The sequence below is a fragment of the Hylobates moloch genome, unplaced genomic scaffold (genome assembly GCF_009828535.3).
Source record: "Hylobates moloch isolate HMO894 unplaced genomic scaffold, HMol_V3 SCAFFOLD_14, whole genome shotgun sequence".
NCBI classification, from domain to species: domain Eukaryota; kingdom Metazoa; phylum Chordata; class Mammalia; order Primates; family Hylobatidae; genus Hylobates; species Hylobates moloch.
Genome location: NW_026652289.1, coordinates 96,300,970 through 96,327,915, shown reverse-complemented (window position 1 = coordinate 96,327,915; position 26,946 = coordinate 96,300,970). Strand labels below are relative to the sequence as shown.

At 46.7% G+C, this 26,946-nt stretch overlaps 1 protein-coding gene across 1 annotated transcript in view; it reads left to right on the top strand.

Annotated features, from left to right (window-relative positions):
- The window catches only part of GNB5 (G protein subunit beta 5), a 57,447-nt gene that overhangs the window by 20,509 nt on the left and 9,992 nt on the right, over positions 1–26,946 (top strand). Inside the window, exons 2-7 of the mRNA XM_032174173.2 lie at positions 5,822–5,958; positions 9,690–9,731; positions 12,075–12,151; positions 18,070–18,202; positions 23,321–23,464; positions 25,611–25,702. Coding sequence (XP_032030064.1) covers positions 5,822–5,958; positions 9,690–9,731; positions 12,075–12,151; positions 18,070–18,202; positions 23,321–23,464; positions 25,611–25,702 — 625 coding nt within the window. The remainder of the gene's footprint in view (positions 1–5,821; positions 5,959–9,689; positions 9,732–12,074; positions 12,152–18,069; positions 18,203–23,320; positions 23,465–25,610; positions 25,703–26,946) is intronic.

Below are 26,946 nucleotides of genomic sequence, written 5' to 3'. Positions count from 1 at the left end.
ATGCCTGTAACCCCAACACTTTGGGAGGCAGAGGCGGGTGGATCTCCTGAGGTCAGGAGTTCGAGACCGGCCTGGCCAACATGGTGAAACCCCATCTCTATGAAAAACACAAAAATTAGCCAGGTGTGGTGGCATGGGCCTGGAATCCCAGCTACTCAGGAGGCTGAGACAGGAGAATCACTTGAACCCAGGAGGCAGAGGTTACAGTGAGCGAAGATCATGCCATTGCACTCCAGCCTGGGCAACAGAGTGAAACTCCATCTCAAAAAAAAAAAAAAAAAGCTAATTTCCCACCTACCCTTTTCCACCCCAACTCCTGTGCATCCTTCAAACCAGGCTTCAGTGACATCACCTCTAATGACCACGCCTGCCAGCAGAGTCTGTTCCCCTCTGGCTCCCTGACCCTGGGTGACAGCCTCTGTCAGCCACCATCGCACTGCACTGTAGTTGTTACCTGGGTGCTGACCTGTCTGCCCCCTCCAGACTGTGAGCTCAGTAAGAGCAGAGACTGTCTTACTCTTTTCTGTACCCAAGCACCTGGCACAGTTCTTGGCACATAGTAGAGATTCTGGAACCGTCATTCAAGCAGCATTCACTGGCCTACACTTCCTCTTGAGTTCCAGCCATGACTTTGATTCTGATTCCTTGGTCTGGACTGGCATCCAGAATATTCAGCATCTCAAGCTTCACAGGACCCAACCGAGCAGGGAGGCCACAGAGGCAAGCATCCTCTCCCTGGACATGGCAAGGAGAACATCCAGGGACAGGGAGCAGTTTCTAGGCTGTTCCAGTCTGACCTTGGAGGGACCACAGAGAAGGGTGGTGCAGCAGATGGTGTGTCTGCTGGAGAGGGGGCTGCCAAAGAAGAGGAGTCTCTTCCCTGGTTTCCCTCCTCCAGTGTTGTCTCTGTCAACGCTGTCCTCCAACGCTGCAGCCACACATAGTCATGAGAAGGCAGATCCGACCATGCCACTCCTCTGAAGACAGCAGCCTGCTGTCACAGTGGGATAAATGAGCTCTGTCACGGGTGTACAGCACCATTACTTGCCCGCACCCACCCCTTACTATGCAATCAAGTTGTTTATTCCACTCCTAAAAAATACTGGTGTAAAAAATTTTACATCAGTATTATTGTTGGACCTTTGCTTTTGCCATTTCCTCAGCTTAGCCTACCCACCTAGGACCTCCTCTGATCTGACTCACCTTTTTATCCTTTCGACTGAGCTCAGATGCCACCCCAAAAGGCCCAGTGCAGTGCCCCATCCTGTGGGACAGAAGCTTCCTGTGTCCACACATCTAGCTTAGCAAGTCCCATGTTGTATGGAAATCATCATTATGGCTCCATCTCTTCCCTCGACTCTAAACTCCAGTGAGGGCGGGGACTGACTCTCATATATCTGGGTGGTCCCAGAGGCTGGCACAGACTGAACTGGAATGAACTAGGAAAGAATTTGAGCTGTATCTAAATGGTTTAAGGGTTCGTGCGTGGTAAAGTCCAAATCCAAGTTGCTCAGGGAACAGGATAGGGCCAGGAGGGGAAAATGAAAAAAAAAGGAACTTTTTTTAAAAAAAGGCTGGTGAGCTCCTTGGATCAGAAAATAGGTCTGAAACCATGTGTGTGCCTCCCACTCCCAGTGCTAGTGAGCGTGCCCTGTTAAATTGATGAGTTGCTTGACAGCTGAAGTAGGGATGATGGATTAGGGATAGGGAGAGGTACAGAAAAAGAAGGCAAAGAGGCTTGATTGTTTTGTTCGCCCACCAAAAACTGCTGCTTAGGATTGCTACCGTTGATTGAAATTTAATAAATACTAAGCATTTCATTTATTCCTTCAGTAAATATTACTGGGTACTCACTGTATGCCAAGCTGGAGAATGTCATAGCCAACCCTTATCAAGTGTTCCCTTTTGTGCCAGGCTTGAATAGTTGTCCCCACAACCCCACAGGGGAAGAGAGGTGGTGAGAAGGTACATGATTTGCTCAAGGTTGTGCAGCTGGTGTGTGGCAGAGCCAGGCTTTGACCCAAGCCCCCAAATCCAGAGCCTGGATTTTTAACTGCTTTGCTCCAGTTTTGCCTCTGAAGAAGATCAAACAAGACAGCACTCCTGTCTTCCTGGAGCTAGTGGAATTTCTTAACAGGTAGTCATTATATTCTAGCAAATTCTTATTATAGAAACCAGCTGGTTATATTCAACATTAAAAAAAAAAATTAAATCCTGGAGGAATGGTCCTCCAGAAGGCAGAGGAGAAACCACATCTGCCCTGAACCAAGTTCGCACAAATAATACCCAGCACGTATTCAGCTCATTTCCAGGTCTTTTTTTTAACTTCCTGATTTTTAATTTAAAAATTTTTTTTTAATTCAATGGATGCAAAATTTGGCAGATAGAAACAGGATGGAGTGGGTTGGCAGTGATCTACATGTGGGAAGAAAAAATGTAGTGAGAAAAAATAATTAATAGTTGGGATCTATTCAAATTCATATTATGTAAGGAGGACCCTATTTTGGTTGGATGAATCATCTTTTTTATTAAAAGGGAAATTATCAAAAAGCTATGGCTATCCTAATGCTGAATTGGGGGAAGCAGCAATAATATTGATGTAAAATTTCAAAGTAAAATACTAAATAAAATATGCTCACAACTCTGGGCCGATAGAGCCTTATATAAAAGGCCTATATGGCCGGGCGCGGTGGCTCACTCCCGTAATCCCAGCACTTTGGGAGGCCAAGGTGGGTGGATCACGAGGTCAGATGATTGAGACCATCCTGGCCAACATGGTGAAACCCGTCTCTACTAAAAATACAAAAATTAGCTGGGCGTGGCACTACATGCCTGTAATCCCAACTACTCCAGAGGCTGAGGCAGGAGAATCACTTGAACCCGGGAGGTAGAGGTTGCAGTGAGCCAAGATGGCGCCACTGCACTCCAGCCTGGGTGACAGAGCGAGACTTCGACTCAAAAAAAAAAAAGGCCTATAAGAATTTGGAAAATTCAATCTGTTTTTAAACTTTATTAGATGTGTTTTGTAAAGAACGTATCTGTAATAGACGAATATGCTGTTTGTGGCAGTAAATAATGCAATGTTTTAGCAGAAGCAACGGCATAATAATTGAACATTCATGTAGCACTTTAGAGTTTAGCAAGGTTTTTGTTTTGTTTGTTTGTTTGTTTGTTTGTTTGTATTTTTAGACAAGGTCTAGCTCTGTCACCCAGGCTGGAGTGCAGTGGCGCAATCTCAGCTCACTGCAACCTCTGCCAACTGCGACCTTTGTCCCCGGGCTCAAGCAGTTCTCCTACCTTGGCCTCCCAAGTAACTGAGACCACAGATATGTGCCACCACATCCAGCCAAGTTTTTGTATTTTTGGTAGAGACGGTGTCACCATGTTGCCCAGGCTGATCTCAGACTCCTGAGCTCAAGCAATCCACCTACTTTGGCCTCCCAAAGTGCTGGGATTACAGGCGTGAGCCACCGTGCCTGGCCTAGTTTAGCAAGTATTTTTACAGTTTGGGTTTTCGCAAAGACTTTTAGCCCACGTGCAACTTTGCTCTTTTATCACAAAGAAATGAGGCAACTAAAAGGAACTTTTAGTTCTTTGGAGAAGCAGCTGATTGTAGAGCAAGGACAGGGAAGGAACAACAGAAGCTTGAAATGAGAAGTGCTCAGACTATGAGGGGGACGTGTCAGAAGGTCACGGGAACCTGCTTGATGGGGCTCCCCATCACCTGGGACAATTTGAAGATCAAAGTCAATAGTATTAGTAATGGATTACAACCTCTTGAATAAAGTAAGAACCCATGAGTCTCTACTGATGTAAATGAATGAATAAATAAATAACTGGGAGAGGAGGCAGAGCTCCTCCTTAGAAAGCCAACTAATGAGTGCAGAGGGAAGGATGGACTGAGAAAGATCACCACTTGCCAGCCATCATCACAATCACTCATTCAGGCCAGAATCATTAGTGGTATTAAAATAAGTCCGTTGGGGTTTGAGGGGTAACACGATGTTTATATAGCCTCAGAGTACCTCTCCAACAAGACACGTTTCATTACAAAAGGTAAGATGGTAACTCTCCAGTGGAGAGACCTGGCAGGTGCCCCCTTAACCAGATGATCCCCGGTGACCCCACCAGCAGTGGGACTCATGTGCCCAGGTGGGATTCAGTGACATTAGCTCAGCACCCCACTCTATGTCCCTGCCAAACATGTTTTACCCAAACTAATCTCAAGGAAGCATCAGACCACATTACAAGAAGGAACCAAATAACTGGAGGCTAAATAAACATGGCAACTGAATGCAATCTATGACCGTGGATTTTCTTTTGCTGTGAAGGTTATTATTTGGACAATAGGCAGTATCTCAATAAGTCTGTAGATTAGTGTTGTTTCAGCATTAATTTTCTAATTTTGATCATTACACTTTGGTTATTTAAGAGAGTTCCTTGTTTTTAGGACATACACACTGAAGCAATTTGGGGAGGGAAGGATGGGAGGAAGGATTTCCCAGGAAGGCACGCTGCTGTCGTAGGGCTCAGACCACAGGGTCAGCCCCTCTCGGCTCAGGCTTCCAGTTGAAGAGAAATGGGCCACGACCCCGTCAAGCCTCAGCAGCTCCCTGGGAAGACATGAGGGGCAGCTGCCTTGTCTCTTCCCACCCTGTTCCTCTGTGTGTTTGCCTAGGCTGTTCCCCCCTGAAAGTGCCCTCTTCCCTCCTCACCTGCCTGGAGAAAGGCCAGCTGAGAGGTTTCAAGGAAGGAGATGTAGATGGAGAGTTCAGAGCCCTGGCTTCTCCTTCTCACATAGCCACCAACAAGAGAGGGAAGTGGGGAGTGGCCATGGGATCCCTGCAGACCTCGGCGTCGTCCCCTGAAGGGCCTGGACCAGCTGGTCTTTGTGGCTTTCCAGCCACTTCCTACGGACTTGTCCCTCTCAGACTCATCAGTCTCAGCTTCTCTACAAGCCCCTAGAAATCTCGCCCTTGGCCTCAGGAAAGAAGCTTGTGGTCCCAGCCCTGAGAGATTGACTTTTGGATCTCCTTTCTGGTGTAGGTGGTGCTATGATTGGATTGTGTATTCAGACTTTTAGGACATTGCATTGATTTCTGTGGACACTAAGTTTTTCAGTAAACTCACAGGTGTGCAGTTTGCAGACAGCTTGCTTGGCAGTTTGCTGGTTCATTCTTTCCTGCGCCATGTGTATGAGGTACCTGCCATGTCCAGGCCGGTGCTAGGCACACAGAGGGTCAGCTAGACACAGCCAGCTCTAGAGCTGCAGGGTGTACCTTATAGTCCCGATGGGACAGTTTTGTAAAGTCAGTTTTCCTTGTGATGACAGAGTGGTAGGCAGGAGAACTAGAAGCCCCAGCCTGGTTTGCTGTTGGTTGTATGAACTTGTCTTAGCCAGATAACCTCTGTGAGTCTCAGTTTCCCTACCTGCTAAATGGGCATAGCAGTCTCACTCTGCTGCCCGTCCTGCCCTCCTCTTGGAGCTGTGTCCCTTAAAGGAAATAATTTTATGTAGTGCTTTATGAATATGAGGTGGTCTTGTTGTTAATCTCTCAACATGCATAGATAAAACTGCTTTGAAAAATATAGGGTCTTAAACACAAAGAGAGAGTGGCAGTGTTTTCTCTACCCTCTACTGATCTTAAAAGGAGTGCTGCTAGGATGTAATGGTAAGGAATCAGAGACTCAAGCTGTGGCTTGTTATGGAGGAAACCCATGGGGCTGCCTCCCTCTGCAGAGCATATGTCTGTGCTGTGCCAGCCCAAAGCCCAGAACCTGGTCCTTAGCAAGGGGACTGACTATGGCCTTGTCTTTCCAGTGCACCAGGTGGCAGAGCGGGTGGAGGCCCTGGGGCAGTTTGTCATGAAGACCAGAAGGACCCTCAAAGGCCATGGGAACAAAGTCCTGTGCATGGACTGGTGCAAAGATAAGAGGAGGATCGTGAGCTCGTCACAGGTATGTCACACCTGCTGCATAACTGGTGAGTGGGTTTTGGATTTTATAGCTAAGGGGGAGGAGAGCATCCCTTTCCAAAAGCCCTCTTCTGATCTTTGTGACTTTGCTCATTCTCCGAAGGATGTGATTTAGCATAAAGAACTCTCTTACATATTATAGAACTTCACTAATTTGGGTAGATTTGAAGTTGGTAATAGTTGAAACAGTGTAGACTATATTTAACCAATATGATGAATCATTGAAAATAATTTCAAAGTCTTATTTGTAAATGAAACCGGTTTTTAAATAGATTCTTTTTTTTCCAAGTTGAAGGCATAAGATTCTATCGGTGACTTTCTTTCAACTTAAGGAGTTTAGCAATTCTTATGTCATAAAGAACAATGTTAAGATACATCTCTTGTAAAATACAGTTTTAAAAATCATATCATTTACATAGTTTATTTTGTATATTATTTATTAATTATCTATTACTCCAAAAAATTACCCCCAAATTTAGCAGCTTAATTATCTCTCATGGTTTCTGAGAGTCAGGCATCCGGGAGTGGCTCCACTGGGTGGTTCGGGCGCGGGTGGTTTGTGAGGTTGTGTGAAGATGTTGGTCGGGGCTTTGGTTGCTGACAGCTGGACTAAGGTGGAGACTCACTTCCAGGGTGCCTTGTTCACATGGCTCTTGGCTGGAGGCCTCAGTTCCTCACCATTCGACCTGCTCACAGCATAGTAGCTGGCCTCTCCCAGAGCGAGTGATCCACAAGAAGGGGCAGAGGCAGGGCCATGCCATATTTCATGACCTGGCCTCAGAGGTGACAGTCCATTGCTCCTGTTGTATTCTGTTGGTCACACAGAACAACCCTGATATAAAGAGGAAAGAGACTATAAAAAAGTGTGACTATCAAGAGGCTAGAATGATTTGGAACTCATTTGGAGTCTGGCTCCCACAGCTCAGTACTTTTGGTGTCTATTTTTATGTAACATGTATTGGACATAAAGCTATAAACTGAAGTCACATGAGATATTCTATAGGCTGGTTATAGTGGCTTATGCCTATAATCCTAGCACTTTGGGAGGCCAAGGCGGGAGGATCACTTGAATCCAGGAGTTTGAGACCAAATGGTGAGACCTTGTCTTTACAAAAATAGAAATACAAAATCAGCCGGGCATGGTGGTGCGTGCCTGTAGTGCCAGCTACTTTAGAGGCTGAGGTGGGAGTATCGTTTGGGTGTAGGAGGTCAAGGCTGCAGTGAGCTGAGATTATGCCACTGCACTCCAGCCTGGGCAACACAGTGAGACCGTCTCAAAAAAAAAAAAAAGAGAAAAAAAAAAAAGATATTCTATAAATCATATTTTTATGATCAGCATAGGTTTCCCACAACCCGGGCCTTGTGCTCAGTTTTTCCAAAAGCAGGTTGGTTTGCTTTTTTTTTTATATAACCCTTGTAAAACTGGATATACTCTAGATAATCTGCAAACTGTAATGTCTGTGTCAGTTTTGCGTTTGATAGGACAAATGTTATTACTCTCCTGGATTACCTACAAATCTAGTATGTCACATTGCACTTGCTTTTTTTTTAAGATCAAAATAAATTTATCACTTATGTATTCTACCACATGAAAGAAACAAACAAATAAAAACTTTTTACTCCCACCAGCCTGTCACAACCATTGTTATTTATTTTTTTCTTTTTTCTTTTCTTGAGATGGGGTCTCACTCTGTTACCCAGGCTGGAGTGCATCTCACTTCAGCCTTGACCTCCTAGGCTCGAGTGATCCTCCTGCCTCAGCCTCCCAAAGCACTGGGATTATAGACGTGAGCCACCTTGCCCTGCCCATTATTATTATTTTAGAGCACTTCTTTCTAGTCTTTTTCAAGAGCTTATTCTTATAAGGTGCTTATCAGAATATCCATGTCGCTCTCTAGCCTTTTGACTTCTTAAATCCAGACAAGGTAGGCTTTGTGTTGGGTTTTCCGTCACTCACATACTGCTGTTGGGAGGGAGGACCTTCAGCAGGGCTGGGCACACACTGTCCATCTCGCTCTGCTCCAGAGCAGGAAGAGGTGGATGTGGGTGTGGGGAGGAGGCTGGAAAGCAGGAAGCCTCTGGAACAGACTTGGACTCATGAACAGCCTTCCTGCTTAGATGCAGGAGAGTGATCACCCCAGCCACGTGGGATTAAGGCTTGGGCATAGAGGCACATTCTCTCTGGGTATGTAGGCCCCTGCACATAAATCTATGCTCACCGAGGAGACCATACTTAGTTTAATGAGACCCCAGAGCACACAGTGGGTGGCACACATGGGGACTCCAGAGTACACATGGGGGACAGGCAGGCAGTGAGGTGGAAGAAGCCCCTAACGTGGTCGCTGACGTGGGCAATACATGGAACCAGTCCCCAGCCATCGGGGGCTCCAGGTGCGGAGGACCCCACGATACAGGCGTGTGGCCCCACTCCAGTTTCTGCGCTGAAGGCTTACTGAATCCACCCCACACACTGTGTGTGGCCATTTAGGCAGAAATTAGACCAGAAGAACCAATGTGCTTTGGAATCTCAGAAGGCCCCCAAACCACCAACTTTGACCTTGCTTCAGGGTCCATCTGCCATGCATGGCGTTAACACAGAAATCTTCCATCAGCTCATGCAAAGCAAGCAGCTATGTCACTGCAGATCCGATCTTGCTTCTGCCCTTAAGTGATGTTTTCCATCCATATCTCTGCCACCTCGTTCACCAAAATTTGGCCCCAAATGGCTTGAGTGATTAAAAAATCGAGCCTGCCATAGAGGCTGTAGACTTCTGATCCCTGAGGATCCGATCCTCTTCCACTGTCTGCCCAGCAAGCTGCATGCCACGGTCTGGGCAGAGGACTGCTTTGCAGGGACCAGGGCTCACATGGATTTACCTCTAATGGGTTTTCATTACAAATAGATGATGCTGTAGTCACAACCCACACCCCCGGGAGGCCACAGCTGGGTTACAGTGAAAGTGGCAGCGTTGTCTGTGGCAGGGCCAGCTCTGCGTTCACCCTGGCAGGGAGTGCTGTTTGCTTACTGATCGGCTGCCCACAGGGGTTCCCACCACGATGGGTGCATATCGCATGTTGTTCTCAATGTAGGTGTGAAATGTCAGAGCTGGAGCTGTGACATCTGTGAGCACCTGGAGGAATTAGACTGATCTCAGGCCCATACAGCCCCCTCCGCAGCTGTCCCTGGCAGAGAAATGGACAGAGAATGGGGAGGGGGGTTCCTGGATGGTGCCGCAGGGACCATGGACTCCAAAGCAAATGGGGGAAAGGACAAAGTAGTGGAGATGTTGTGGGGGAAAAAGATTTATTATTTACCTGTCAGGTACCTAAAGGTAACGTCAGCTTTATCTTTCCCCTGGATAATTTGTTGACATTTAAGGTAAGGCAGGTGATGATAGTGCACCAACAATTTGTGCGTGGTTTGTAAATGGTATGAAAGAAGTGTCTGCATGTTGTTTTGTTGTTTCCTGTAGTTGTATCTTTCCAAGGAATGTAAGGTTGAGAACTGATCTTTTGGCTCCGCTGGAACATCCAGCCCCTCCCGTACTCACCCCGCTTTTTTTCATGGGTAGGTTAGGGGGTCTTGATAATCCAGATCCTCATTCTGGCTTTCTACTTCACACTGCCCTGCTGGACACAGCTTTTATGAGGAATTCTCAGCAGTAATCTGTAAGACCTTGACAACCCCTAAACTGTTTGCTCTTCTCCCTCCAGGATGGGAAGGTGATCGTGTGGGATTCCTTCACCACGAACAAGGTGAGGCATTGTTCCCAGCCACGTTACAGACACTTCAGAATCCCAGCCTACTTAAAGGTGCTCTGGTCCAGCTGCCCGGCCCTGTCCTGATTTCTCTCCATGTATCCCTGCAAGTAGTTGCCTCTAGGGATGGAAACCCCAAGAAGGCCCATCCATGTTTGAACAGCTCAGCCGGCCCATTGCAGCATTTATTCCCCTTATCGCCCCAAGAGGACTATTAGAGCCACCATAGGGGCTGCCAGTACCAACATGGGAATGGGCAGAGCATGGGGAACTTGCGTCCACGTGTGTTACTGCATGTACTATTTGTTTTCTGAGTGATAAGAGGCACCAAAATTCTCCATTCTCTCTCCTCTCTCTTTGACCAGGCTCCATAGCCCTGTGGGAATGAACACATGGAGGGTGGGGAAGATGAGGCTGCAGTGGGATTAGGCAGAGCTACCCTGTGATGCAGTCTGATCCCCTTGCAAGTCTGGCCTGGGCATGCACAGCTCAACTTAGATTTAAATTTTAGCTCTTAATGAAAGATAAGACTAAAACCTATGTGCAGGTATGCTGGCGCACCTGCATTGCATTGGCATTTATAATAAAGAGTATTGTGTATTAAATCAGAATTCCTATATTTATTTAGGAAGCCTGCCTTTATGCTATGAAAAACATGAGACCTGTCTATGTCTCTGTCTCATAGTGAACAGCAGCCATATTCTGCATTGTTGAGTGTGTTTAGTCAGTGTTGTGGGAAGCAGCTGGTACATGACCTGGTCAAGTGAGGGGCCAGAACCATTCTGTAGAGTTGAGTCCCTAATGGTCAGTACCCTGAGAAATAAAAATGACAACAATTTGCACAGGGCTTTGCTAATAGCGCCTAGCTCCTTGGAAGCCTTCGTCTCTCTCAGCACCTTCTGGACTGTGCAGGGGTGTAGTTGCTTCTGTTTACACCTTATCCTGGCATAGAGCACAGACTGATTTCTGGGGAGCCGAGGGTGCCACTTGTGGCCCGTGGCAGGGAATATAGCCATTACTTGTGAGGAAAGGGGCCTGGGATACCCTGTGCTGACAGTGGCTATCTCAGCTCATTCTCTGGAGAGCAGTAGATTATTCTTGGCCTCTGAAAGCCTACAGGGCTGCTATTGACAACAGTATTTGGGCAGGCAGTATTGGGGCCTGTGTTTCCCCGCAAAAACACATATAATTATAACAGAAAAGAAGACCAGCACTTGAATGTACGTTGGAAACATTAAGAACTAAGCGCGCCAGTCCCTGGCTGCTGGCTGGCTGAGTCACCCCTATCCTCCTGCATGCAGATATGCAAACAACAGAGCCATGTTTCCAATACATCTGAGCCTGAGGTCTTATTCCCATGGGATACGTGGACTCTGGTCCTGGTTCCACCACCACCAAGATGTGCGACTGCACGCAGGTCAGCCGCTTGTGCCACGGTGGTTCTCGTTCTTCCTCTGTGAAGCCAGAAGCCAGGGACTGTCGTGCTTAGTTCTCATTTATCAGTGAGCACAACTCAAGATCACCCTCCCCTTCCCCCCGGCCCATTCATACCTTCCCTGGGATGGTTTAGGACCCATAGTGGACACAGGCTCTTGCAGACTCACAAGTAAACAAGCTTAAAATACATATATAAAAAGTCATTCCAGAGTCTATTTTGAAAATGGAAATCAGAGTAAACAAGGAAAAGTATGTATCTGAAAGGAGATTTGGGCATACCTTCCAAAGAAAAGGGGCCCTGATACTCAGGCAGAGGAACAAAGCGAGTATGACATTAAGAAGGAAGTAAAACATGAAGGGTTTTTTTGTTTTGTTTTGTTTTGCTTTTTCTAGTTGAGCTTTTAACTTTTCAAATATGTGACATCAAGTTGATTATGAGAGTCCCCTCATAAGTCTTGAGCCCATCTTTACCCTATACCACTTTGAAACTGTAATGTAATTCAGTAGGCATCTGGTGATTTTATTTTCTAAAATTTAAACATTCAGATTTTTGTGGCCAGGCATGGGGGCTCACACCTGTAATCCCAGTACTTTGGGAGGCTGAGGTGAGCAGATCACTTGAGGTCAGGAGTTCGAGACCAGCCTGGCCAACATGGTGAAACCCCATCTCTACTAAAAATACAAAAATTAGCCAGGCGTGGTGGTGCATGCCTGTAATCCCAGCTACTCAGGAGGCTGAGACAGGAGGATCGCTTGAACCCTGGAGGCGGATGTTGGAGTGAGCTGAGATTGTGTGACTGCACTCCAGCCTGGGCAACAGAGTGAGACTCCATCTCAAAAAAAAAAAAAAAAAACAGATTTTTGTGTAGAAGTGCTAGTTGTTCACTCTGTGCTGTGTTTCAGGAGCATGCGGTCACCATGCCCTGCACATGGGTGATGGCGTGTGCTTATGCCCCATCGGGATGTGCCATTGCTTGTGGGTAAGTTGGAGCTACAGCAGCTTTTCAGATTTTGTGTTAACCATAAAATACTGTTCTCTTGGCAAAAACAAGCAAACAAACAAGAACTCATAGTTTTTGTTGTTTACTTGTTAAGCAGTATGCTAAATCCTTTGAACTTGGTCAAAGAAGAAACCATAAGCCGGCACAGTGGTGCCTGCTTGTAATCCCAGCCACCTGGGAGGCTGAGGTGGGAGGATCACTTGAGCAGGAGTTCAAGTCCACCCTGGCAACATAGCAAGACCCCATCTCTTTAAAAAAAAAAAAAAAAGAACCATAAATTTCTCTTTCATAATTATTTTCATTACAAACTGACAGTAGTTACATTTCAAACCTATCTCCTGCTCTCTCAAATGCTTTTGGCAGAACCATAAACATTGCAAACATTTTGGAAAGCAACTTGGTAATGTCTGTCAGAAGCCTTGAAAAGCTGAAAGCCTTTGATCTGGTGACTCCACATCCAGGAACAAGTTTGAAAGGAATGATCCAAAACATAGAAAAGCCATATGGACAATGACATTAATTGTAGTATTTTTTAAAATAAAGCAAAAAACACCAGGTGTGGTGGCTCTTGCCTGTAATCCTAGCACTTTGGGAGACAGGGGCAGGAGGATCCCTTGAACCCAGGAGTTCCAGACCAGCCTGGGCAATAATACATTGTCTCTACAAAACAAAACAAACAAAAAAAAAAATTTCTAATTAGCTGGGTGTGGTGGTATGCACCTGTAGACCCAGCTGTTCTGGAGGCTGTGGTGGGAGAACTGCGTGAGCCTAGGAGGTTAAGGCTGCAGTAAGCTGTGATCATGCCACTGCACTCCAGCCTGGGTGACAGAGTGAGACCCTGTCTCAAAAATAAAATAAAAAAAAAAAGGAAAGAAAAAAGGAACCAACATACCCATCCAAGAAAACTTAAATGAATTGTGGTACACGAATTGAATGGAATATCATACAGCCATTAAAAAGGAAAATTTTCAATTACACTATGTGAAAAGGCCATCAAGTTTACTAGGAAGAGTGTGACTTATTCTCTCTTCTCCTGGAGCTCAGTTTAACAGGGTTGGCAATGAGAACTGAAACCAACATAATTCCTGGTCCCTGTGTTGAACAATTCTGAGACCATTCAAAATATTTCTGCCACAGTATCTCAGCCACGTTTTTAAAAAGAGGCATATTAGGCCGGGCATGGTGGCTCATGCCTATAATCCCAGCACTTTGGGAGGCTGAGGCAGGTGGATCATGAGGTCAGGAGATCAAGACCATCCTGGCTAACACAGTGAAACGAAACCCCGTCTCTACTAAAAATACAAAAAAATTAGCCGGGCGTGGTGGCGGGCGCCTGTAGTCCCAGCTACTCGGGAGGCTGAGGCAGGAGAATGGCGTGAGCCCAGGAGTCCCAAGCAAGTTGGACCCACTCACCGTCACACCAACACCATGTCTCCAGTGTCTCTTCTGTGGGTGCTTGAAGACATAGTCTCATTCTTGTCCCTTTGGAGCCCATGTTCACATACATGTATTTCACTTTTTTTATTTTTTGAGATGGAGTCTGGCTCTGTCACCTAGGCTAGAGTGCAGTGGCAGGATCTCGGCTCTCTGCAACCTCCGCCCCCTGGGTTCAAGCAATTCTTCTGCCTCAGCCTCCCAAGTAGCTGGGACTACAGGCATGCCCCACCATGTCCGGCTAATTTTTGTATTTTTTTTTTTTTGGTAGAGATGGGGTTTTACCATGTTGGCCAGGGTGGTCTCCAACTCCTGAGCTCAAGTGATCTGCCTGCCTCGGCCTCCCAAAGTGTTGGGATTGCAGGTGTGAGCCACTGTACCCGGCCCATATTTTTTAATGTTTAAAATAGCTCAAAAGTGGATTGTGTCTCCACTTTATAGATGGATGCCAGTATTTATATAAAATTTATTACCATCTACTTCCTAAAAGGATAAGAGGTGCTATAATAAAAGATACATGTATGTAAACATATATATATATATATATATTTGTACTACATGTGTAACACATCTATTAGAGAAAGCAAGCAAGAGAGAAATAGGCCACAATTATAAGGTTGGTGCAAAGGAGTTTAGCCAACTACAGTTAGAAGGCATAGTTCCAAGACTGCCCCTTACTTCAGATACTGGCTGCAAATTTGAGCGTCCCCACAACCCCAGGATTCACTAAAACAACTCACCAAACTCATGAAAGTGCCGTACTTACTACCACAGTTTTATTACAGTGGAAAGGTACAAATTAGAACCAGCCAAAGGAAGAGACCCCTGGGGCAGAAGCCAGGAGGCATCCAGACATGGAGCTGCCAGTCATCTTCTCCCTGGTGTGGTCACTGACGGCGTTGTTTCCTCTTGGCCACGGTGTATGGTAATACATGCAGAGTATTGCCAGCTGGGGAAGCTCCTCTGAGCCTTAAGTGTCCAGAGGTTTTATTGGGGGCTTGACCACACACTGCCTGTGTGGTTTACCTTTAGTCTCCAGTCTCTCTGGAAGTTTGGGCAGATACCTTTAGTCTCAAGTTCCTCTGGAGATCAGACCTGATATGATGCATCCAGAAGCCCCCATCATAAATCACATTATTAAACTGGTGGCCAGAGCCCCCAAGCAAACCAAGCCACTCTTACCAGGCAGGACATTCCAGGGGCCCAGAGATCACTTCAAGTAGCTGAGGGCAAAAGCCAGACCTCTCCTGCAGTGTCAGTTCTTCACTACTCAGTAGGAATCGTAAGTTCTCCACATTTTTTTAAATCCTAGGGTAATACGTTTCTAATTGGACATGAATTTTAGCAGATGCATAGAGCTGGATGTGTTACATAATCCATCAGTGTCCAATATTGACATATTAGATATGCAGTTCTAAATTACAGAAAGAATATATTGGGTAGGCCCTTCTGCAACATATAGTGAATATGATAACAGTGAACAATGTCTTCAACAGTAGTTTAGGAAATGATGCTGTGGCTGTTTCTTAATTTTACCCTCACTAAATGGAATGCAGCAGAAGAATTCACATGGGGGTAGCGGGACAGAAGGAAGAGAGCAGCCTTACCAGGCCCAGATAGATAGCTTTCTGGTGACTTAGCTTGGTGCAGAAAGAAAGTTCAGAGTGGAGGGATGGCTGGCGCCCTGATCTTTGTCATCTCTGTTTCCCCACCCTGGCATGTGGGAGGTGCTAGCACCTTTCCTGGCTGCCTCACTGGCTGTTATGAGGGCCAAACAGAGGAAGTTCAAGGTATGCACATTTGTGAAGGCATTTTTCAAAATATGGCGGTCTAGTGGATGAGAGAGCGTCAAAGACCAAACTAATACTGACTCCTTATCGCAGGTAAAAGTACCATCTCCCCTTCCCAGACCTTTCCCAAAAGTGCTAAGAGCAGCTGTGATTCATTTGAGGTTCTAGTGGTAAGTCTGACATAATGTTTCCCAACCATGACTGTGTGACATCCCTGTGACTCTGTTATCTGTAATAGAACCACACCGATGCCACATTCTCTAAATGTCATTGTAGGTAATAATGGGGATATTTTTTATCTCAATTTACCTGGCTCCTGGGTCTCTCTCTCAGTTGTTTCCAAACTTGAAAGCTAAAACCCAAATGGTATTGCCACAATCCCCTTTCCCCCCAAAAAATGTGTCAATTAATTATATATACAAGTATTTCTTATTTAAGAGCCGTATCCCCAAGAAGCTTTCATTCAGGTATTGTACACTTACTACGAGCTCCTGTGTGCAAGGCACTGGGCCGGGTGTCATACTGGAATTCAAAGATGAATATGTAACCAAGATCACAACATTAGTTAGGTACTAAAGCAGAGATTCGACACTGGATGCATCACCCTGCAAAACTTTCCTGCTTCTCATAGCAATGCGAATAACCCTAAGTAATCTCAGCAGAGAAATTACTCAGGATGGGGAGGACATATCCCAGCTCAGGGGTCAGGGAGGACCATAGTCCACAGCATGCTTGTCCCTTACCATAGCCTAAGTGCAAATCATTCTCCACACATTCTTTTTCTTTTTTTTTCTCTTTTTTTTAGACAAAGAGTCTCACTCTGTCGCCCAGGCTGGAGTGCGGTGGTGTGGTCTCAACTCACTGCAACCTCCACCTCCCAGGTTCAAGCAGTTCTCCTGCCTCAGCCTCCCGAGTAGCTGGGATTACAGGCACCTGCCACCTTGCCCAGCTGATTTTTGTATTTTTAGTAGAGACGGGGTTTCTCCATGTTGGCCAGGGTGGTCTTGAACTCCTGACCTCAGGTGATCTGCCTGCCTCGGCCTCCCAAAGTGCTAGGATTACAGATGTGAGCCACCGTGCCCAGCCTCCTCCGCACATTCCATAAACAAGTTTGCCAAAGCTAATTACTGATAAGAAACTACCCAAGAATACACCTGTGTACCTCCCAAGCAGCTGGAAAAGCAGAAGGGACCCTTGGCTTTCCCAGTGCCTCAGAAAAAAGTGACCCTGTTTTAAATATTGTTCCCTACGAAAAGAAAGCAGGGCACTTTAGGGTAAGGCTGAGGTTAGGTCTTTGGGAGGAAAAGAATAAAGTGAGGCTAGGATATTTTCTTGTTCTAGAAAGTAAAGGAACGTTCAAGGACCAATAGGGGTCATATATATATATTAAAAAGAAAACAGCTGGTTTGAAGAGGCCCCAAATTTGGGGTAATTTGAGCACCAAATGTAGTAATGATAATAATGGATCATGATACAATTAAGAAAAAAACAAATTTATCGGTGTACAGTGATACTGGGAAGGAGGATTCTTCATTACAGAAAAACAACAGCTAATAAATATGGAAGACATTATCAAAATAAATCACTCTTTTGCACCCCTAAAGTAATATCTGATTCAAGCAAGGGTAATCATGTAAAGCCTTTGTATGAAAGGTGGTTGGAGAAAAGGATATCTTAATGGTCTCAAAATATCACACCACAGATTATTACTGATTACAGACAAATTACCTTTACCCTGGAGCTATCTAGTGGTCCACCTTAACCAAGTAATCAAAGTTGGCTTTACCAATCTTGGAAGAGACATTGCAAGCCTTCTGACATGAAGCAATAAGAAAGAAGTACACAGTAGCGCCTTGATATTCTAATTGCCAAAATGTTCTACAGTACTTGAATCTAACCATTAAGAAACCATCTGACAAATCCACCATATGCGACATTCTATAAACAGCCAATCTAAGATTCCCTGTCATGAACAACAAACAGTAGGTAGTGTCTGTTCTAGATTAAAAGATCTTAAAAAGACATAACAACCGAATGCAATATGTGAGCCTTGGTTGGTCCCTGGATCCTGGTGACAATTAGGGAGGATTGAATATGGCTGGCTTATTAAATGGTGTTATGGAGGTTTTGTTGATTTTCTCAAATGTGCTAAGGATGTGGTAGATAGACAGGAGAATGTTCTTATTTTTAGGAGATGTAAATTTGCAAGTGGGAGTGTTTAGAAGGAAAATGTCATATCTGCAGTTGCAGTCAAATGGTTCAGAATTTGCTCCTATAGATATGACAAAATGTTAAGTCTGTGAATCTAAGGGAAGGGATCTGGGTGTTCAGTATACTTTTTTTTTTTTTTTTTTTTCAGTTTTACAGTAGGTTTGAAAATCTTCAAGCTGGCCAGGCACAGTGGCTTACACCTGTGATCCTAGCACTTTGGGAGGCCAAAGGAGGATTGCTTGAGGCCAAGAGTTCAAGACCAACCTGGCCAACAGAGCAAGACCCTGTCTCTATTTAAAAAAAAAAAAAAGAAAATCTTCAAAGTAAAAGTTGGAGGAAGGGGTACATACAATATTTGATACTGCTAAAGAGAATATGTTGAAAAGTTCATGTGATTGGAAAAGTAGACACATATTCTGTTACTCTGCATTAATCTCTGGTACTTCTTTCTTCCCATCCTAGTGGTTTGGATAATAAGTGTTCTGTGTACCCCTTGACGTTTGACAAAAATGAAAACATGGCTGCCAAAAAGAAGTCTGTTGCTATGCACACCAACTACCTGTCGGCCTGCAGCTTCACCAACTCTGACATGCAGGTAAATAGGCGGCCCCCAGTGTCAGGTTGACCTGCCAAGGAGCACTAAAGAGGAGCTGAGAGGAGAGGAAGCTTTCGGCGTCTCTCTGAACAAGATGGGTGTGCTCCAGTAGTTTGCTCTAAGAGAAAGCTCCTATTGTTTCCCAGCAGTTAATATTATTTTTAATAACATGAGAAGGTTGGGGCTAGTGATTGTTGATAGAGTTAAGAAAAAACTGCATGGCATATTGAAAATCCTCCTCTCATTGACTTGGCAAGGGAGGGAGTGGAGCAGGGAACCCCCTGGGGTGGAGGCAGTTACTGTGCCCTGGTCTGCGTGCTAACATGTGTAAAGCTTCACTGAGCTGTCGGGCTTCAGAGCTGTGCGCTGCATGCGTCTCACTTTACAGTCCTGTTTTAACCGATACAAAAAGAAAACGCTTCATCATATTAAATCTTCGCTCTACTTTAAATACACTACAGCGAAAACAACACAACCTTTATCACTTTGACTAAGTTTTCTTTAGCAAGTGGTGAAAGCACCGCATCGTTTATTTATTCACACTTATTCAGCAAACCTTCTCGGTACCTACTACCCATATTACCAGATACCACGTGGCTCTGGGGCCAAAAGCTCAGTCTTGGCCCTCAGGGACCTTCATGAAAACCAATAATGGTTGGACAGTGGGGGAACTGGGGAGCTCCGAGCAGGAGGGGTTGGTCACAGACTTGCTGCTGCCAGGGAAGAGGGACTGCTGCCACTCCAGGCGGCCACAGAGTGTGAGGGAGCACAGTGGGAGGCAGGCAGCTGAGAGGTGGGTGGGGCCAGATCCCAGGGCTCCCTGAATGCCTGCCTGGGCTGGACCCTGTAGGTGACAGGAGCCCTTGCAGGGGTGAGTCACATTTTGGTTTGTTTGAAAGAGAAGAGTGTCTGAGTTAGATTAAAGCCCTCCATAGTTTACTCTGGCTTCAGTGAATTGATGTCAGGAGGGATGGGGAGGTTAGAGGCAGGGAGGTCAGGTGGCTAGGTAATTGTTCAATTGCTAACTGGAGGGATGTTGGGACTTGCAGTATCGCCATTGTGCACCTGTTGTTTACACCTATTATTGAGCCTAACCAGGAATCTTGCAGACTTGTTCAGCAGGGGGCGCTGTGGCCACTGGCTGGTGCAGTGGCCAAAACCAGATGTCTTTGGGCCTGAGGCAAACCAAAGCAACAGAGGTCATTTAGGCTGGATGAAGGCAGGCTCAGGGGCTACCACGACCATCAGGCATCTGAAGCCCCTCTGTGGAGACCCATCAGCCTCGCTCTGTGTTGCCACAGGGCAGGGTTGGGGATGAAAGGGGGCACCAGTAGGTTAGAAAGTGCTTTCTTTTCCAACAAGCAGCTTAGCCGGAGATAAAGGGAAGTCCCAGCTGGCTACCTCGGGACTCACTGAGGGCTCACTGAAGCCTCCACCACCCAGGCTCAAGTGATTCTCCTGCCTTAGCCTCCCAAGTAGCTGGTAGGCCTGTAGTGGGTCTGCAAGCACATGCCACCATGACTGGCTAATTTTCGTATTTTTTGTAGAGATGGGGTCTCGATGTGTTGCCCAGGTGGTCTTGAACTCCAGAGCTCAAGCGATCCACTCGCCTTGGCCTCCCAAAGTGCTGGGATTATAGGCGTGAGCCACCTCACCCAGCCTATTTTATTATTATTAACACAAAGCTTCATGGGTGATTCTGATGCACAGCCTAGTTTGGGTACTACTGAACTCATGAACCTCCAGCTTTCTTCAATCCCTGGGATCTAGGATGACAAAAGAGAAACTCAAGCAGCTGCTATGAGACTATAGTATTAAACCTACAAATTCTCTGCATTCCAGAACAAATGAGTGACAATGAGTTAGGGGTTCTGTTTAATGCATTTATATGAATAAATGGTCTTTAAAATTTATTTTTGCTTATAATGAAGATCACAAACATAAAATTGGAAAGTATTAGAAATCTACTTTTAACTTTTAAAAACTATTCATTTATTTGATCAAACAGTATGGTATGAAAATTTCCTAAATTAAAGAGCAAGACTGGGGTAGTTGCTTAAAGAAAATTGTTCGGACCTGGTGTCTCAAAATAAACTGTAAGTTACTGCAAGTGTTAGGAAAGCAGTGAGTTGGAACAACCACTAGTGGGTGTGCGCCAGGAGATATTGAGGGAATTCGAGCATCTAACAAAGTATTAGTACCCAAATTCAGCCTCGGTTCAGGTGTTGTGTGTCCATAAGCTACTTTGCCAGCTTAAGTCATCTTGTTGGATGTAAGCAGACCTCCTGAGGGAAGTCAAGGCTGGAGGGAGTCCTGTGGACAGCCAGTGGGTGCAACACCAGGGCGGGAGCAGATTCCCCTCCTTGTAATTTGTTCCTTCCCTGCAGAAAAAGAAAAAAAAAAATGAGATTTTTTTTTTTTTTTGAGACCGAGTCTCACTCTGTTGCCCAGGCTAGAGTGCAGTGGCATGATGTCAGCTCACTGCAACCTCTGCCTCCCAGGTTCAAGCGATTCTAGTGCCTCAGCCTTCCAGGTAGCTGGGGCAACAGGCGTGAGCCACCACAACTGGCTAATTTTTGTATTTTTAGTAGAGATGGAGTTTTACCATGTTGGCCAGGCTGGTCTTGAACTCCTGACCTTGGGTGATCCGCCCACCTCGGCCTCCCAAAGTGCTGGGAAAAAAATGAGATTCTTTATGTGCAAGGCCTAACATAGAGAGGGGAAGAAAAAGGGAAAGAGGGCAAAGGGTGAGGAGGTGAGACCCCATCAGCAGCTGGAAATTGAAGGTGTGGTGTGGTCAGTGGTTGCATTGCGTGCTAGCGGCACATAAGGCCTGATTCCACTTTTCTTTCCTCAACCATCAGTAATCACCTGCAAAGGGCTCTCTTGCGGACACTTATGCTGCAAGAGCCACTTCCTCCACAGTCTTATCACCTCACCCAGGCCCTGTGGAGCAGCCAGAAGGCGGGGAGAGCTTCTCCCTTGCAGGTCCCCTCCATTGCTGTCAGTGCCCAGCTGGCTCCAGGGCTCTGTGATGCTGCCAGCTAGGCCTGTGAGGGCCCCGACCCTGAGTCCTCACTGCCTTTCTCCCAACCCCAGGAAGGTGTGCTCAGTCAGAGCCCAGGCCTCATACACACTGGCAGTGACAAAAAGTAAAACTCCAGCCCCGCCCCCATGTCTTTCCCCGGGCACCCCCATGTGCCTTTACTCTATGGCTGACCTTCGTACTTGTAAGCTATCCAGAGGCTCTTTGGGCCTCTGCCAGAGTTTCCTAAAACATATATTTGCTCTTCTCATTCTCTTGCCCAGAAGCTTCCGGAGTGCCCTCTTGGCTTCAGACTGAGTCCCCACCTGTGAATGGGCTCACCTTTCATTTAGTGCAGACATAGGCCCCCCTGGGGTTTGTCTCTCTCCTTCCCTTCCTTCACCTGGCCAGCTCTCACCCTTCGTTGAAGACCAACTCAGATATCACCACATTGGGTTTGGGACCCTCCTGTGTGCACACCTAGATCCCAGCACTTCTCATGCTGTTATCATTGATCCTTGTCCACTGGTGATGTCAACTCCCCAAGCAAACATCAGAAATACTTGTAACCAAGCAAAGCTAAGGTTATCTGACCTGCCACAGTAAGGGAGAACCTCCACTTGGCAGAATCTTAGTAGGGTCTGAAAATGGAGGAATTAGGGAAGGGTACTTAGAGGATTTCAGGGTCCAGTCTTGGTGATTTTTTTTTTTTTTTGAGATGGAGTCTGGCTCTGTAGGCCAGCCTGGAGTGCAGTGGCGCAATCTCGGCTCACTGCAAGCTCCGCCTCCCGGGTTCACGCCATTCTCCTGCCTCAGCCTCCCGAGTAGCTGGGACTATAGGCGCCCGCCACGGCGCCTGGCTAATTTTTTTGTATTTTTAGTAGAGACGGGGTTTCACCGTGGTCTCGATCTCCTGACCTCGTGATCCGCCCGCCTCGGCCTCCCAAAGTGCTGGGATTACAAGCGTGAGCCACCGCGCCCGGCCCAGTCTTGGTGATTTTAAGGTGGGTCTTGCAAGGCCATTTTTAGCTTTGGATTGGTGAGCCCAGCAAGGGAACAGTCTTGAAGTGAGTTTGGATGAGCAAGCTGTTAATCTTGGTAAGTTGTCTAATCGATTCACAGTCTTTTCTCCCAGGAGCAGGTATTTTCTGCAGCAAGCAGCTAAGTTATTTTTACTTGGTCTCAGTATGGTTTAACATAGTAACAGGAAAGTTGGCCTGGTCCCAGAATTGTTTAACACAGGGATGGGGAATTATGTTGGTTTCATTCTTACTGGCAATCCTATTAAACTGAGCTCTGGGAGAACAGAAACTGAGACACAATCTTTCTACAAAGCTTCATGCATTAGCAGAGTGCCTGGCAGACACTGTCAGCACACAGCAAATGTTTCTTGAACCTGTGTATGCATGAATATCCTCTGGCACCCGTCAGTGGTCCTGGGCAGCCTCTGGGCAGCACTGTGCTCGGGAAAAGCAGCAACAGAGAATGTCCAACAAGATGCTGCCTAGACCCCTGCTGCTCCCAGTGTGCTCCTTGACCAGCCTCAGCATTCCCTGGGAGCCTGTGAGAAGTGTAGACGCTCAGGCCCCACCCCAGGCTCTGTATTAGCAAGCAGCCCAGTGATGTGTGTGCATCAATATCCAAGAAGCACTTTAAGTGTCTGGCCTGCACAGCAGTGGGAGGCATCGAAGGTTTCAAACATTCAACAGAGACTCACGGAACATTTCCTATGAGCCAAGCGTGTATAGAGCCCTGTAGGTACCACCATGAGGCCACCAGGATTTCAGCTCTGCTGGGAGGCAGGCACATAAACACAACTCAAGGACTGTGAGGGTGCAGGAAATGCACTCTTTCTTTCTTTGTACAGGAGAGAGATTTCTGTGCATGAACCCAGATACAGCAGGTGTGTCTGCGCGTGTGTGTGTGTGTGTGTCTGCGTGTGCGTGTGTGTGTGCATGCGTGCGTGCGTGTGTGTGTGTGTGTGTGTGTGTGTAGAGTCTGCTTTTCCCTGCGGAATGTTAAGCCTCTGATTGACTGCCCCCAGCATAAGCAATAACCACAACCACCCACGTCCTGTCCTTTTCTGCGGGCAGATCTTGACAGCGAGCGGCGATGGCACGTGTGCCCTGTGGGACGTGGAGAGCGGGCAGCTGCTGCAGAGCTTCCACGGACATGGGGCTGACGTCCTCTGCTTGGACCTGGCCCCCTCAGAAACTGGAAACACCTTCGTGTCTGGGGTAAAGACCCAATGGAAATTCCCTAGGACTCCTGTGTCCACTAGGGAGGCTTATGGTGTCAGTTCTTGTCCATTCATGGGATTAGCCTAGGCACTTCCCTAGAAGGGGCTGCAGGAATTGTCCTCAACTCCCCACTAAACCCCCAGCTCCTGCAGTGACCGCACTGGCTCCAGGCCCCTCTCGGGGGCTTGGTGGGCAGCTACAGGGCTGAGCGGTGAGGGCCTCCTCCTGTTCTGCCACTGATGTTAGCAGTCTATAGACTAATCTGGAATGTTCTCCTGTATGAGTGCTGCAACTCAAGGTGCATATCTGCCACATTTTAAAATGTCATTCCTCAAGTAAATAGCAGAGAGTTAGCATCTGAGAGCATCAGATATGCACACAAGGGCATGGCAGGTCAGATGGCTACCGAGCTGAGGCAACGCTGTGATGCCACCAGGGCTTTGAGGCCTGTGGGGCACTCTCCCACCCCACCCTTGCCAGCCACCATCCTCCCTCCCATCGCGGGGTGCAAGAAACAGAGGCTTTGAAAGCTCAGACTTGGCAGACAGGGCTACAGAGACTCAGAGAAGCACTAGACTAGGAGTCAGGGTGCCTGGGTCAGGGCTTTGCTACCTGACTGTAAGTTGCATCCGCTATAAGTTGGGCATAGTGCACAGTGGTATTTGCACTTCCCCTCCCCAGGATGGTACAAGCAGTAGATGGAAGAGTTTGCAGTGTGTATGCAAATGGGAGGGGCAAGTCTTTCTGTGGCCAGCCTGAGAATAAGGACAGAGAGCTGGGCCAGCTGACCTTACCATGGGTCCTGTCTCACCTTCGTCAGGAGGCAGTGGTGAGGCAGGACAGTGACGCACACACTGTCAGGTGACTTCTGCAGCTGGGACACATAAGGGACCTTTGCTCCAGGCTGCCCACACATCGATCCTGGGAGCCAGGCCAGGGCTGTATGAGCTGTAGTTAGCAGGGACCCTGATTTTCTTCCTGGGTATTTGGCCATATGTAGATGTTTCACCCCTGTGCCTTGGTATCACTGTATTTATCTCTCCTCAACTCTACTGTGTTTTTTAAAAATTATTGCTATTACTGTAGATCATATTGTCTCTTTTCAGAGCACTAAACTGCATCCAATTGAGTGTCCTCTAAAGATGTGAAGGCCTTTCTGGTTTCTTTGCCCACATTTTCAGTAAAGACACTCGGGGTGCTGAACTCCCACAGCGGGCCTTCCTCAGATGTGTGATGGCGCTTCATTACACACCTCCCTCTGCTCCAAGTTGAAACCAACAACTTAGACACCAGTTTTAAGCTGTTACTTTTTAGCTGTTTGATCATATAAGCTGTTTGACTATTGAGGGTCCACATTCTACTACTTGAGCTTGATAACATGACCGCTCTGCAGGAACTTATCAAACTGCTCCCAGAGCCTTGACAGGATAATGGGAAAACCCTCATGTCTATGACCCTCTGGGTCATGTTAGCAACCTGAAGAGAGCATTGGCTTTACAGGTGTTGAGGCAGACGCCCAGGGAGGTGACTTGCCTAAGCCACCCTGCGCGTCGATGGCAGCACCCTTATGGGCCCCTGGTTTGCAGATTCCCAGCCCAGCATGCTGCTGAGGGTGCAGATGGCCTGGGGCACCTGGCTCTCCAGCTTTGCCAAGGGCTGCCCCATACACCAAAACAAAGCTGGGACTCTCGGCTGCTCCATTTGGGGCACTGCCAACCCATTTATTAATGTCACAACTAGAGAGGTCCCACCATGCACCACTGCCTGCCTGCCTTGCCCTCTGGGCTTAGGGAGGCAAGTATAAAGAGAAGAGAGAAAAGAAGGAAAAACGAAGGGAAGGGAGATATCTGGGGGAGAGTAAAAAGGGTTTGCCTCCACTCAGAAATGTGCAAAAGAAGAAAACAAGCTAAAAGAGGGAGCTGAGTGCCTTCCCTCCTGCTTCCCATCCCAAGACCTAGTTCTAAGCTTGTAAGGGCTTTCTGGCTGAGGAAAGTGCCCTCAGGTAAAGCTAGTCTCAGAAAAGTGTGTTGTCAACCATTTGCTAATGGGAAATAAATGGTCCGTGTTATATAACTGGGACTCGTGCCTTGTCTGTAGACATTCCTTGAAGTGGCCGTAACTCTGGGTAATTTTGCATTTGTAGGGATGTGACAAGAAAGCCATGGTGTGGGACATGCGCTCCGGCCAGTGCGTGCAGGCCTTTGAAACACATGAATCTGACATCAACAGTGTCCGGTCAGTGAGTAGAATGTTCATGCCACCTCTCTGTTGTGCCGGCATTGTCTGGCTTGGGTAATCCTTAGCCCAGGAACTGCTTCCAGACTCAGTTTACTTGGCTGAGAGAGGCCTCCCCAGGAAGAAAGGCTGATTGTGGTAGAACTGAACAGTGCTCAGAACTCATGGAGAATTTTAATGTAATTGCATTAGGAGCAATTAATATCCTCCCTAGATTGAATCAGCATTTTTCATCCATTCATTCAATAAATATTTATTAAGTATTTATATGCTAGATATTATTCTAGGAACTGGGAATATACTAGTGAACAAGATGGACAAGGTCTTTATTCTCTTACAGGAGACAAACTAGACCAAACACAAATATATAATGTCAGATACTGATAACTACTATGATAAAAGTAAAACAGGGAGATGGGATGGGTCATTTCTTAGAGGTCAAAGACAGCCTCACTGAGAAGGTGACATTTACATTGAGGCCAGGTTGATGAAAGAGCCAGGCACGCAAAGAGCTGGGGGAAGAGCACAGAGATGAGAGGTTAAGGGACCTAACAAAAGGCCAGGTGGTCACTGGAGAGTTTTGAGTTGGGAGGGGTAGGGGTGGCTAACCTGATCATGTTTTGCCTTTAAAAGATCGCTCTGTTGGGAAGCTGAGGCGGGCAGATTGCTTGAGCCCAGGAGTTCGAGACCAGGCTAGGCAACATGGCGCAACCCTGTCTCTACCAAAAAAAAAAAAAAATACAAAAAATTAGCCGGGCATGGTGACGTGCAGAGGAGGCTGAGGTAGGAGGATCAATTGAACCCAGGAGATTGAGGCTACAGTGAGCTGAGATGGTGCCATTGCACTCCAGCCCAGGCAACAGAGCAAGACTGTGTCTCAAAAAAAAAAAAAAAAAAAAAACCCAAACAAAAAAGGTCACTGGATGTATGGAGAATACATTGTAGGGAACAAGAATGGAAATATGACAACCAGTTAGAGGTGGTTGTGTGAGTTCAAGAAAGAAACGATGGTGATTGGAACTAAGGAAGACATGGTGGAGACAGAGAAATGTCAAGAATTATGAAATGTCTGAGATTTTATCTACCTACAAGTTAACAAGTTGGGCTGCCATAGCTCATGGATGCTGGTAGAAGACACGAGACTCCTGGACCAGAGATGAAGGACAGTTTATTACTCACAGCAATGGCCGTAGCCAGGCTATCAGCCTGTTTGTGCTGGTACTTGAGCCCCAGTTCCACAGGGA